At 48.9% G+C, this 12,846-nt stretch overlaps 3 protein-coding genes across 3 annotated transcripts; 2 read left to right on the top strand and 1 right to left on the bottom strand.

Annotated features, from left to right (window-relative positions):
* Positions 1-1,729: 1,729 nt before the first annotated feature.
* Positions 1,730-3,293, top strand: CkaCkLH20_02319 (uncharacterized protein; the record flags this gene model as incomplete). Its single annotated transcript, XM_038885038.1, has 2 exons — positions 1,730-2,225; positions 2,278-3,293. 2 exons carry the CDS (start codon positions 1,730-1,732, stop codon positions 3,291-3,293), a joined length of 1,512 nt encoding a protein of 503 aa, XP_038749826.1.
* Positions 3,294-4,259: 966 nt separating this feature from the next.
* Positions 4,260-5,006, top strand: CkaCkLH20_02318 (uncharacterized protein; the record flags this gene model as incomplete). Its single annotated transcript, XM_038885037.1, has 1 exon — positions 4,260-5,006. One exon carries the CDS (start codon positions 4,260-4,262, stop codon positions 5,004-5,006), a length of 747 nt encoding a protein of 248 aa, XP_038749825.1.
* A 231-nt stretch (positions 5,007-5,237) lies between these two features.
* CkaCkLH20_02317 (uncharacterized protein) lies at positions 5,238-6,191 on the bottom strand (the record flags this gene model as incomplete). Its single annotated transcript, XM_038885036.1, has 1 exon — positions 5,238-6,191. The coding sequence occupies one exon, from the start codon at positions 6,189-6,191 to the stop codon at positions 5,238-5,240; it is 954 nt and encodes a 317-aa protein (XP_038749824.1).
* Between the last annotated feature and the right edge of the window lie 6,655 nt (positions 6,192-12,846).

Below are 12,846 nucleotides of genomic sequence, written 5' to 3'. Positions count from 1 at the left end.
AAGGATCTTGATCGGAGAATTAGATGGCATTATTGACGGCCATGCAAAACGCCACAAGAGTATGGATTTGGATAGGTGTAATTGTCTAGTTTCAGCAGCAGGAGAAAACATCGGAAACACCAGCAGAATGGCCAGTTAAAGAATTTTGAGGAATTCTGCACTCTTGACCCTCGGCCAATGACCCCACGCCGCGGCCACCCGTCGGAATTAGTGTCCGACAGAGCTCGGGAGAGTGGGGCCGCACCGGCGGAATCCCGGAGCAGAGACGGGAGGTGCAATGACGGGGCCCGTTGATTGATCACTCTCTGCTGACTATTTTTCAAGATATAGACTGTGGATATAGTGCATGGTCGTAGGCTAGTGGCCTGTCTATGTGTTTTATCCGAACACTACGGAAAATCACGTGCATGCAGGGGCAGAGTGATGTTTAATACAGCATGGCTTTATGTACCTAGAGAATGCTTTAGAGGAGCCTTCAACTTTTGGTCTTGCTGAATTTAACTGGAGTCTTATATGCTTATACGAAGTAACCCCGTGATGGCCTCATGGTGAGCACCGCAAAGTCGTCGACCAACGCAACTCTCTGCCGTGAGAGATGTCTCTTCGTAGGAGTTTATGAGGTCTATTACTGTTACAAACATAATTCGACAGTAAGCAAAGGTAGATAGCAGTCAATGAACTCTCTTGTCGAAATAGTAACGCGTCGTCTAGATTTGGTTTACTAATTGAAGTTTAGACAACTCAATCATAAGTCGAGTACCGTCGGGAGATGTACCTCGGCTTAAGGAGAGATCGGCCGTCATCTGTCAGACTGTTGGGCGGTTATATCCCAGTGCTCTACTTGACATCTTTTCCGTATGTGGAAGTTTTTGACTGACGGTGAACTCAGTTGATCTACATGTGAAGACATAACTTAGAGGGTGACATATAACGGAGTACCTTGGCGAAGTGCGAAACCATGTGTCCCTCGCCGTCACTATGCCGGGAAGTCTCAATCAAGGCAAGATTACCGCCCGTCGACCGTTTTAAACTGCCATGTGTCACAAATCGCGCTAAAACAATCTTATTGTCAAGCGTTTCGAGTTCCGCCATCCCCTTGGAGAAGAAATTGGAGAAGCACGAAGCTCCATCTCTCGTCTCTGAAAATCCTCAAAAAAGACCGATACACAGCAATCCCGACACGGAGCGGTTCATCCTTGAGGATTCCCAGCGCAAGGACCGGATGACAGAAACTATGACGCCAACTCGAGCCGCCGAGAATAGTGATGCATCTGAAGATGATCGGAAGAAAAAACAACGTTTCGGTCACAGTTTCGGGAAGCGGGGGAAATGGCCGCATTTAGAACCACGGACGGCAACTCTATTCGGGCGCTCGCTCGAAACGAGAAACCGTGAATGGCTCACAGAGCCGCAAAGTTTCATGCTTAAAACGTCCACGTCACGCAGCGAAAAAAAGAGTTCCCATACTCTCTATCCAAGGAATCCTGATCGCACAGGCCCGTCCCGAACGCATGTGAAAACCATGAGGTCCTCTTTCCTCATTTTCCGCGCCTCTCCGCCGTCTTTTCGAACAACGTCCGGTTGATAGATAGAGGCAGAACGACCGTTGCGCTGATCTCACTGCCTCGCACTTAGAACAACTGCAAAGTCCCGCATTTGCGTTTACAGCTGCATAAGAACACTCGACTCAGAAAGAACATCCGGCGGTGGACGATCACACAAAGCTCCGATGGGCCGTCATGCGACATTCTTCTCGGCCGCCTTCCTGGCTACGGGAGGCTTTCTGTTCGGCTTCGACTCCGGGATCATCACATCGACCATTGCGCTTCAAACGTTCAAGGACTACTTTCACCCGTCCGATGCCATTGCCGGAGGAATCGTGTCGTCGTTCCAAGGCGGAGCGATCCTTGGGACGATGGTGAACATGTTGTTTTCTGACTGGCTGGGACGTCGAAACACGGTGTTCCTCGGATCGATCATCTCAGGATTGGGCTCAGCACTTCAAGCCGGGGCTCACAACCTCTTTACGCTCATACTGGGGCGGTTTATCGGCGGCGCCGCTGTTGGAATCCTGACCTCGACAATCCCGATGTATGCTTCGGAACTCTCGGAAGCCAAGCACCGGGGTAAACTTTCCGGGCTCCTGCAGTGGATGTTGAGTTGGGGCTTCTTGGTCGCGCAGTGGTTGGGCTATGGGTGTTCGTTCGTGAAAGATGACTTCTCATGTGAGACCGGTCGACCTTGTGATGTGAGAGGACCATGCTGACCAACTCACAGGGCGCTTTCCTTTGGCGTTCCAATGCATACCTGGAATAGTGCTGGCTCTGGGGATCTATTTCCTTCAAGAGTCACCTCGTTGGCTCATGGAGAAGGGACGACCAGACGAGGCGCGCCAAGGCCTGGATAAGTTGCGTATCGGCGTTGATGAGAAGGTTGTCGACGTCGAGTATAACGAGATACGCCTGGCCGTTCGCGAGCAATCCGCGTTGAACAAGAATTGGAATCTGTGGAAAGAGATTCTCACTAGACCGTCCTGGCGCAAGAGACTCCTTCTCGGCTGCGCTCTCCAAGCCTTTTCGCCCTTGTCGGGAATCAACGTCATCAACTATTTCGGGCCTCGCATTTACGAGCTCCTGGGTATCGGCACCCAGACCTCGCTCATGATCATCGGGATAAACGGCGCTCTTGGTATCATTTACAACTCGGTTGGTCTTTGGATGCTGGATCGGGTGGGCCGGATTAGACCGCTCATCGTTTCTGCTCTTGGCCTCGCGGCGGCTCTACTCGTCAACGCCATCCAGTTCCAGTATCTGGATAGAACAAATGCCGATCAGCTCCGAAGCATGGTCGCCATGAACTTTGTCTTTGGCTTTTTCTTTACGCCTCTTGGAATCATAAGCTGGGTCTACCCTGCAGAAATCTTCCCACTAGAGATTAGGGCCTTAGGAAACGCCCTCACAACGTTTACCAACTGGACCATCAACTTGATCTTGGTATCCTTCTCACCTCAGGCCCTTACAGCAGTTGGATTCAAGTTCTTCTACGTTTTCTTCGTTTTCAACCTGATTGCAGCGGCAAGCTATTATCTATTCTTTCCCGAGACGCAGGGAAGAACATTGGAGCAGATGGACGAACTTTTCGGCGACCGGGCTCCAGGATTCGATCCGGTGGCCATCGGAGATCTTTCTCAGTCCACCGATGAAGAGTCTCGGTCGACTGCTGTTACGAACCAACCATTGGCGTCAAACAAGCGTGCGTACACAAAATACAACACGTTCCAATTGGAGGAATAGAACTGGTGCTCGGCGTTTGGCATAATACGGGCTTCTGGGAACGGCTAGTGTAATGTACAGGATCATGTTTTCACGGAGAGCACCATGGCTCAAATCTAAGTCGTAAACAATAAAGTAAATCTATTAGATCACAACCAACCATCCACCAAAGCAAGCGAAGCCATACGAGAAGTTCGCGGCATGTGTGCATATATGCCTCAACATGTCTCGACTAGTCGATACAGAGTATGAACTCTTACAACAAATAGTAAAGTGTACTACACCAGCTCGGAGACTTCAGGGTTGAAATGAGAAGCATGAAGGCTGTGGGTTGACTTTAAATGACATCCCCATTCTCTAGCTCGCATTACATCTAAGACCTCAAAGATCTCTACCCCACAGCGAACAACTCGACAAGTCATAGCTTATTGAAGCCTTCGACTGAAGAGTTGAGTGATTCTAGCCCAAGACCAAAACGCAGAATCTACTTGCATCTGTATGCTAGAGAACAAATAGATCAAACTTTCTATGCATCTTCGACGTTTCCAGTGGCTTCAACGCAACTAGCGCTTCATTGGGCGACGTTGAATGTATTTGAGTAATCCTTAGCGATAAAGAAAGTTGGAAGAAATGAGTGAAAATAGCAGCAAAATCTAAACAATGCAGCAGAGAATTCAGTAGTCGCGCCTAGTTGCGAAATCAGCACTAGGAAGCTGACGCGAGATCAATGGCGCTTTTGGCGTTGTCGGCCTTGCCATCGGTGGCCAGTAAGCTAGCGAATCTTTCAGACAGTGTTTCAGCGTAACACACCTACAAGCCTAGTGTTGCTTAATTCATATCAAGCGGTGTAACTGGAGACTAGTGTATTGTATCTGATGTCTAGGCAGCGACCCAAGGTATTGTACGAACATAAGAACTTGACTGTTGCTGCGACCAAATACCTCAAACCTGGGTGATCTCCAACTCGCCACCCAACGCTCCAACAAGATGCAGAAACCTTCAAAGGCAATTCTTCTGGTCACGGGAGCATGGCATGTTCCACAGCATTACGACAAACTCGTCAAGCAACTTCAAGCCAACGGACTGAGAGTTATCTGCGAACGACTGCCGACGAACAATAACGCTGTGCCACCCGACACCACGATCGACGACGATGTCGCCTTCGTCAGAAACATCGTGGAACAGGAAGCGTCTGCCGGGACGCATCTTGTCGTTCTTGCCCACTCTTATGGCGGTGTCGTTACATCTGCAGCACTGGCCGATTTCGCGACTACGCCAGATTCCGTAAAAGGGGGCGTGACAGACATCATCATGATGACTGCATTCATACCAGCAGAGAACACCTCACTTGCAGGCATCTTCGGCGGAACGCTGCCTCCGTACCTGACATCACAACCCGACGGCACCATCACCTGGTCAGACCCAATTAGCTTGCTTTACAACGACATGCCCGAGGAAGAAGCCCAGTGGGCCGAGAAGCAGATGGTAGCCCACGGCCATGCCGCTCAGTACACACCGATCAGCTGCCCAGAGGTAGCATGGCGGGTTATCCCTCTGAATTATATCATCTGTGATAATGACAAGGCCTTGCCGAGTTTCGTTCAAGAGATGATGATCAAGAACGTCGAAGAGCAAGGCATTGATGTTAGCAAGTTCCGGCTGCCGGCTTCTCACAGCCCGTTCTTGAGCATGCCCGAGAGAGTAGCGGACATCGTGATGAGCGTTATGGGATGATAGGTCACAGAGAGAGAGATCAGGATGCCGCGAAGACTAGGGTCAACAGTGGGAGACGTATTCTTATTTGTAGTGCCTAACCATTAGAGACATTCTATGAATCTTATTCGTAATTGAAGTATAGTTTTGCCTAGCATGGCATGAATTAATGTAGCCCAAGAGTTCAACCCTGAGACCAACGAGGATTAATGTGTAGTAAGAGTTCACAACCACGAACAAATGAAAATTCTCTCAAGCCCCGACGTCAAGCATTCTGAGCTGTTGATTCATCATCTTTTTCCCAAGCCCGGAAACCATGTTTGGCACGAAGAAAATGCAAGCCTTCGCCCCCTTCTGCATGAACTGGACAAAACGCTCCGTGTCTTGTTCTTGTATAACGGCGGGTTGAGTCTGCCCTGATTTCAACATGGCGTTCTCCTTTTCGTTTGCCACAGCAACGTCTCTGTCGGCGGGAGGTGTCTTGCGTCTCGGCACACTAAGCGATCTCGCGCGTCTGACGGAACCCCTCAACTTGCTGAATGAAGCAGGAATCGGCGGAACCTCGGGGGCTGAAGACACCCGAGACGTTCTGGCAATACTGGCAGATCTTCTCCTCGAAGAACGCGTTCGTATCGGAAACCCAACGCTGTGTCTGCGGCTGCTGGTGGACACGGACGTCAGAGTTTCCTCGGCGACAGGCATGTCCTCGTATCGTAGGGACGGCAGTTCAGAACTGTTGAGAGTTGGCCTCATGTCGTTGATGTGGAAGCCAAAGTTGGAGACTGGACGCGACGGGTAGACGGAAATAGAGTAGTTGTCGTAGTTGTTGACGAACACGTCCCCCGTTTCGCTCCTGACATCGCAGGTGCTGGCCACCCCTATGTCTTGAGAAGGAAACAGTGATTGGTCGTCGAACTCGAACTGGTTGCGCAGCTTGTCAACAGAGGCTTTGTAAGCTGAAGCCGTGGCATGTCGTTCCCAGTCAACGTGGAAGCTTTGGAAGACTGGTTGGGGGATTTGACAAGAGCAACGTCGAGAGGCGGCGCTGCTGGAGGCAACATCCGGGGCAAGGCTCTCGGGAGGAGGTACAATGGAAAACTCGATAACGCTGAGACGACTGTCAATATCTGTGAAGTGTCTCTCGAGGCGTTGCAGCTTCGTTAAGATGAGTTTGAGAAGTTCGTCATTGACTCGTTGAGATTCCATATTGTCCAGCTTGAGGGTGTCACGATCAGATGATCAGATCTCTCAGCAGGAATGAATGGGTGCCTGCTTCAGTATATAAACCCGGAAGCAAGATCGCAGGACATATACGTCATCAGATATCACTGCAACGCTGAAGATAATAAGCATTAACGAATCTGAGCATCTCCACACCAAGCTCTAGTCGTTCAACTAAGGTTAAGCGAGGTTCACAGGTGACAAACTACAAAACACACGTAATAGATCTTCGAAAACGGTCAGTTCATCGGTTAGCCTGGCATTGACTTCTTTAGACGATCTTGGGACCACTGTGCCGAGCTTAGTGCCAGCCAAATGTCTCGGGAATGTGAATAAAGCTGGCCCGATCATACTAGCTGATTGCCACACCGCGGGCCGACGAAGACAGCGTCACGGGAACGAAATAGAACACTCCTCAAGCATGTTCGGTCCCGAGTTGTAATGTACTGTGGAGCAAAGAAGATGTCAAAAAGACAAAAAACATACAACACCAGGTATTCGCTGGTCGTCACCGACCCAACTACTAATCCGGCCCTCATTGGCTTATCTATGGGAGAGCGGACGGGATCCCGAGTTTTCCAATGGGTATGGTCGTATGTGGCAGTTTTGTGATGCAAAGTTATTCATAAGCCTCACGATCGTCCAGCGTGGGGTCGAACCAAAGACAACGCGACGGCATGACCACAACCGACGGCCCCCAAAGTTTCCCGACGTACAATGAATCCACTTTTCATGGGCTAACGAAAACATTACGGTATAGAAGAATTGGCTTGTCTCGCGAGTTCCTTATCTAAGACACACACGGCGGGCGTTTAGTTGCTGGGAAGGTGGTGCGCCCTGCCCGCCGGAGGGCTGGAAAATGCTGATCGCACAATATCCGCACTCACTCAAGTATTGTGTAGATCGATCTGTTGTTGGCACATTAAGTCCACGATGTCGCATTCCGTTGCGAAGATTTGTGGCCATTGGTGGTTGACAAACTAGGATGCGTTCAGTCGATCATCGCAGGGTTACTTGAACCGTCATTCCAAGACTCTTTCACGGACTTCCATTCGCTGATCAACTGCAACTGTAACTGCGACCGACATCACGCTAAGCCAACATTGAGATCTTGATCCGTTTGCATCACATCCCCTGGGCTTAACCTTTCGCGATTACAGCGTCATTAATCTCGAGCTATAGGTAGATGGTCAGCTGGTACTTAAAAGTTATAGATCTAGCTCTATGGACGGCGGGATCTTTCGAGTAGGAGAATCCCAGAGCCCCGAAGTGTTGCAAGGCTGTTGTCAATGACAGCGTTTTATTCCTGAGTTATCCTCACATGCTGACCAGGTGAGATGATAGAATCTGTGAGATGTAAGACCTTTTTGTTGCGTAGCAAGCTCTGATGTCATAAAAGAGCTGCTTATTGGCGAGTCCTCGATAGAGGAACCAATGATTCTCCAGACAATTCTGCCAACCTCAGGAAACCATGCATGCAATACTCGTGATCAATCTGCTACGGTAAATAATATTTCTCATACTTCGAACTTGATCTCCTCCCGCTTACCTCAGGCTAGCCCCGTCGTGCAGCGGAAACGGTCGTAATGGGCAAATTTCGAAAAAGGCTCTCGATGCTTTTGCACGAGAAGAGAGCAGTACAAGGGCAGTCGGAATCATCTGATCTTTCAGAGCAATCTGCATCAGGTGTTTCTGCAACACCAGTGAGTGCTTATGCCAGTATTTGGTGGCTGGACGAAAGGCATCAAGGTTGCAATAATTGACAAGAGTCAGAAACGGGAGAAGTATGGGCTGTTCCTTCTGTCGCCTGGATCAGGGTCGACAGCTTTCGATATTGAGTATTACTGCCTACTTATTCTTTATTTTGTTATCACCTGGTTTCTGTTGACACCTTGGCAGCATTGTTGCCGTTCACGGCCTGGGCGGAGACTGGGAAGAAACGTGGACGGATGGTGGGAAGCTGTGGCTCAGAGACTTCGTCCCCGCTCGATTCCCAAATGCCAGGGTTTGGTCATTTGGATATGATTCAACAATTCTGGGCCATTCCGTGGTAGATATCGACGACGCAGCAGTCTCCCTTGTTGACTCTCTACAAGGGCAACGTGTGGAAACCTCGTCGAACACCAAGCCGATCATTTTCATCGCTCATAGTCTTGGCGGAATCATCATCAAGCGCGTAAGTAAATTGTCTTAAATTGAATGAAAAGAAATCTCATCTGTAGCCAGGCTCTCATTCTGTCCAATGAGCGCTCTGATCACTGGATGGACATTCGAAACAGCATAAGTAGCGTCATGTTCTTCGGCGTGCCACATCGCGGAACAGACATGGCCTATTGGGCTGAGTTGAGCATAAGGATTGTGAAGAGCTTAAGCCTTGGAATAGTGGGTAACCTTGATTTCATTCAAGGGCTTAAGCGAAATTCAGAAGAGTTTTCGAAAATTTCGAATGCGTTCATTCAGCCTGGCTCAAGATTAAAGATAATCAGGACGTTTTATGAAACGGAAAAAATGGGGAACGGCATTGTAAGTCTGACTTGCAATGTCGGCGCAGCAGCTGTGTCGAAATTGGTAGACATGAGCTTGCTAATAATCGCGGAACAGGTTGTCGATAAAGACTCGGCTACTCTTCGTACGAACAACGAAATATCAGTGCCCATACAAGGTGCAAATCATCGTCAGATGTGTAGATTTGACTCGATGGAGAGTCAAAAGTATACAACTATTGGAGTAGCTCTTGGGGACATGATCACGCGAGCCATCACAGTGAACTCGGAGAGTATGTAATTATTGGACACATGTGCAATATCCAGACCCACGATGAGCAGTGGGCACCCTACTCGTCAGGCCGTTGGTTGAGCTAATAATCACACTGGCAGCTGTGACGAAACACGTGAACAAATACATTCGACTTTCGTCTGCCGAAAAACACACGAGAACCTCGACAGAGTCAAAAGCCGAGGATTGCCAATGGATAACGACGATGCCTCAAGCAGTCTCGTGGAAGTCATCCGCAAAGCTCTGCACATTGTACGTGGAATATGATGCCCCGATGGAGTGGCATATTGCAGTGTCAGAAAGCGTCTGTGAACATCTTCGGCCCGAACGCTCCGATGTACTATGTGCCTTCCCTCCTTCCGATAAGAAACAGCGACAAGACGGATCATGGAGATACCTTTTGCCACGAATGCTCATGGCACAGATATTTTCCCTCTCCCGAATGTGTATGGAGAGGATGGAGGACACTGTCCGAACATTGCATGCGGATGATTTTCTGGTTATGAATCGTCCAGGCCTTGAAACATCCTGGAAAGCCATGTATTGCTCTCCAGATCCATCTTGGCAGCAGCAGTGGGTTCTTCTTGCATGTGCATTAGTGTCTCATCGTCGCCCTGTTGTTCTCTCACTGGTTGGCTTCGATGACGAACTACGCGAACCGCTGCAAGAAGCACTTGATTACTTGGACCCGCAATGGTGGGGGATATCCTCCGCTCTCGAGGAGACGCAAAATATGCAGACTCATAAGGTCCTGGTCGTCGGAAAGCGTGAGTTGACCACATCTGGTCGTCGACTGTCCAACTCTGATATCACTTCGTTTCACATCAATGATGAAACGGAGAAACAAGGCATGGGTACCTGCGTAAACCAATCAAGAATGACTGAGCTAATGGTATCTAGTCTGTTTGTCAATTTTGTACTACCCGGAGCTTCATTCTCGACGCGAGCGTGTTGAAACGTCAGAGGTTGGCACCACCGATTGGATTCAAACTCACGATAATTACAAAAGCTGGGTGGCTGGCAGATCGAGTCTACTCTGGGTTTGTGGTAAGCCTGGAAGCGGGAAATCGACACTAGCGTTCTCGGTACAACGCTTACTTGACGTCAAGAAAGGCGCAGATGGAATCCTGCTGGCGGACTTTTTCTATAGTTCACGTGGTGGCCCGACCGAAAAGGATCATACTTCGATGCTGCGGTCTATCCTGCACCAGCTTCTGTCACAGGATCACTCACTATATCCTGCTTATCGAGCCTTCTTTCGAGAAAGACGAAAACGGCACGCTTCTATCTGGGAATCTGATGAGCTTGCAAGAATTTTGATGGCTCTAAAGGACCTCAGGAGTCGAAGTCAACGGACATTCTTCTTTATTCTCGACGGTCTCGACGAATCATCGGAAAACGAGACACGAATCTCCTCTGGGAACCAACATGAAATTTTCCAGGTTTTTTCCCGCCCGTGCAACACCAATGGTAACCACTCAGACTCTTTCAACGTCATCGCTTTCAGCCGGCCCGAAGTATCTATAAAAAGTGCGATAGCGCCAACATACATTATCAACATGAAGGACGAGAATAACAATGACGTCGATAAGATCATCGAAAATGGGCTACGGCGGCTTTTGAACTATTTGATGATCGATACGTCTACAGTCCGGATCTCGGACAGTAGTAACCCTGACCTTGGCTTCGTTCGAGTCTACCTTCAGAAACATGCAGACGGCGTCATCTTATGGGTAGTCATGGTCCTTCGAAGGCTTGAATACATCGCAAAATCTACCAGATGCACCATTGCCAACCTCAAAAAAGCGCTTTCCGACATTCCAACAAGCGTCGATGAGCTCTATTCGGACATTCTCCACAGGCTAAGGGCTCGCCCTCTAAGCGACATGCAGCAAGCCAGCTACGTCTTCTCATGGCTTCTCTTCGCTGGGAGACCTCTCAGAATCTGCGAAATCAGAGATGCACTAGCAATGTTCGACTGGGGAGACTCCGAAGATCATGGTGAGGATTATCTTCAAAATCATCGTTTGATTTTCCCCCAGGGCCAGTGGAACCGTATGGAGATAGTCCTCGCCGACCTCTGTGGTGATTTCGTGGAAGTCATACCGAAGGCGACTACATCAGTTGGTCGGCTTCTGATTTCCTCGAATATCGATGCAGCAGACTCTGTTCAGCTTATCCATCACACTGCAAGGGAGTTCCTCTTGTTTTACCCGACTGCGGATTCCCTACACATCAGCAGCGTGTGCAGTTTCGACGTCATTTGCTCAGCGTGTGTTAACTACCTCAAGGTAACATCTCATATGCCAGCTGAGGGAGATGCTGAGGAGAGCCTGAACACCTTTGTACGCCACTTGGAGAATGCCCCTCTGCTCGAATATGTTTTGAACAGCCTTCCAAGTATTCTAAACCAACCAATCGCTCAGCATAGCCCTGTCAGGGACCGTATCCTGCAGTCGATCATGAGCGACATGAAAGCAGCTTTTGAGCGTCGATGGTCATCTACATGCACGTCATGGTGGTTCTTCAAAACATGGTTGGCAAGAATTTTCGGCGACCGATCTCAGTTTTCTAAACACCACGAATACGAAACCATTGATATCTCCTCAATCCCAAACTCGGTTTCGAGTTTCTTCAGTCGCATCATCCGGAAATCTCACAAGGAGGCACAAGGTGGACCTGCTTGGGGTTCTTATCTGGACTGCGCACGTCTCCCGCATGCTCTTCTAATCCATGGTGTTTCTGCCGCGAAACGTCTCAACTGCCAGACGGCTTTGCGAGTGCTCCTAGCAGCGAGCGCAGATTCTACAGGCTCATCAAACGACTACTTACTTTCGCTGAGTAACATGAGTCATCAAGAGGAAACCCTAAACCGCAAACAAAAGCGAGTCCAAGAACGCGACAAAGAACGTGAAGAAGAACGTGCAAACGAACGCGCAAAAGAACGCTCGAGAGACAAGTCTTGGGATCTGTCTATTGACGACTCCGACATCGACCAACCTTCATGGGAGACGTGCTGGGATGATGCCTTGGTTGGGCAGTGGGTAGAGACCTCTATTCCAAGTTGGACTCGGAACAGTGTCCCATTGAGGGAGTACGGTCTCGAGCCCTCCCCTCTAAAGGAAGAGAGAGAAAGAAATGTCTCTAAGGAATTTTATGCGGCCTTTTTTGGAAACACAAAGGGTACATACTCTCTGTCACCTCAGCTACAGGAAGCCCTGGGCATACAACAACATGTGCGTGAAAGCTGCTACAATGAGCTGATAGAGGATACTTTGTATGATTCATAACGCTCAGAACTAAACATATCAATTAGTGCAATGTTGGTTTACCTATCAAGGCGAAGAACTGCAATACTCGCGCAACAAATGCAATATGCCGCGCAATACAATGAAGCCACCCTTATCTGTCTTCCCCACTCTACTTGACATCTCGCTATACCAGTGAGAACCTTTTGATATTCAATATTAATAAGTTCCTTGACAGGCTTCCAGACTGCCATGACTTTACAGCGAAGCTTTGCCCTTCAGCATAAGACTACATCAATGTCTAGACCCACTCGTAGTCAAGCTACATACCCTCAGTGTCATTGAGTCGATAATGATCCTTTGCTATTAGTGTTGAGTGATGTTTATTATCGCTGGGTATGGTGAGATTCTAACTTCATTGAGAGAAGAGGGGCTGCTGTCTTACATTGCGCAGCGAATTGCTTTTGTGTTGAGAAAGTAGGACGCGCTCAGTGGATGAACGCTAGGTTGAGGTTACCTAAAACGGTGTCTTATGAGTCTTTCACGGACTTTTATTTGCTAGTCAACTCAATCTGCAACTGAAGACAAGCTAAGCTTGAGATCTTCATCTGTGTGTA

This window comes from Colletotrichum karsti (assembly GCF_011947395.1).
Source record: "Colletotrichum karsti strain CkLH20 chromosome Unknown Scaffold5, whole genome shotgun sequence".
In the NCBI taxonomy this organism is placed as follows: domain Eukaryota; kingdom Fungi; phylum Ascomycota; class Sordariomycetes; order Glomerellales; family Glomerellaceae; genus Colletotrichum; species Colletotrichum karsti.
This window is presented reverse-complemented; position numbering and strand designations above follow the sequence as displayed.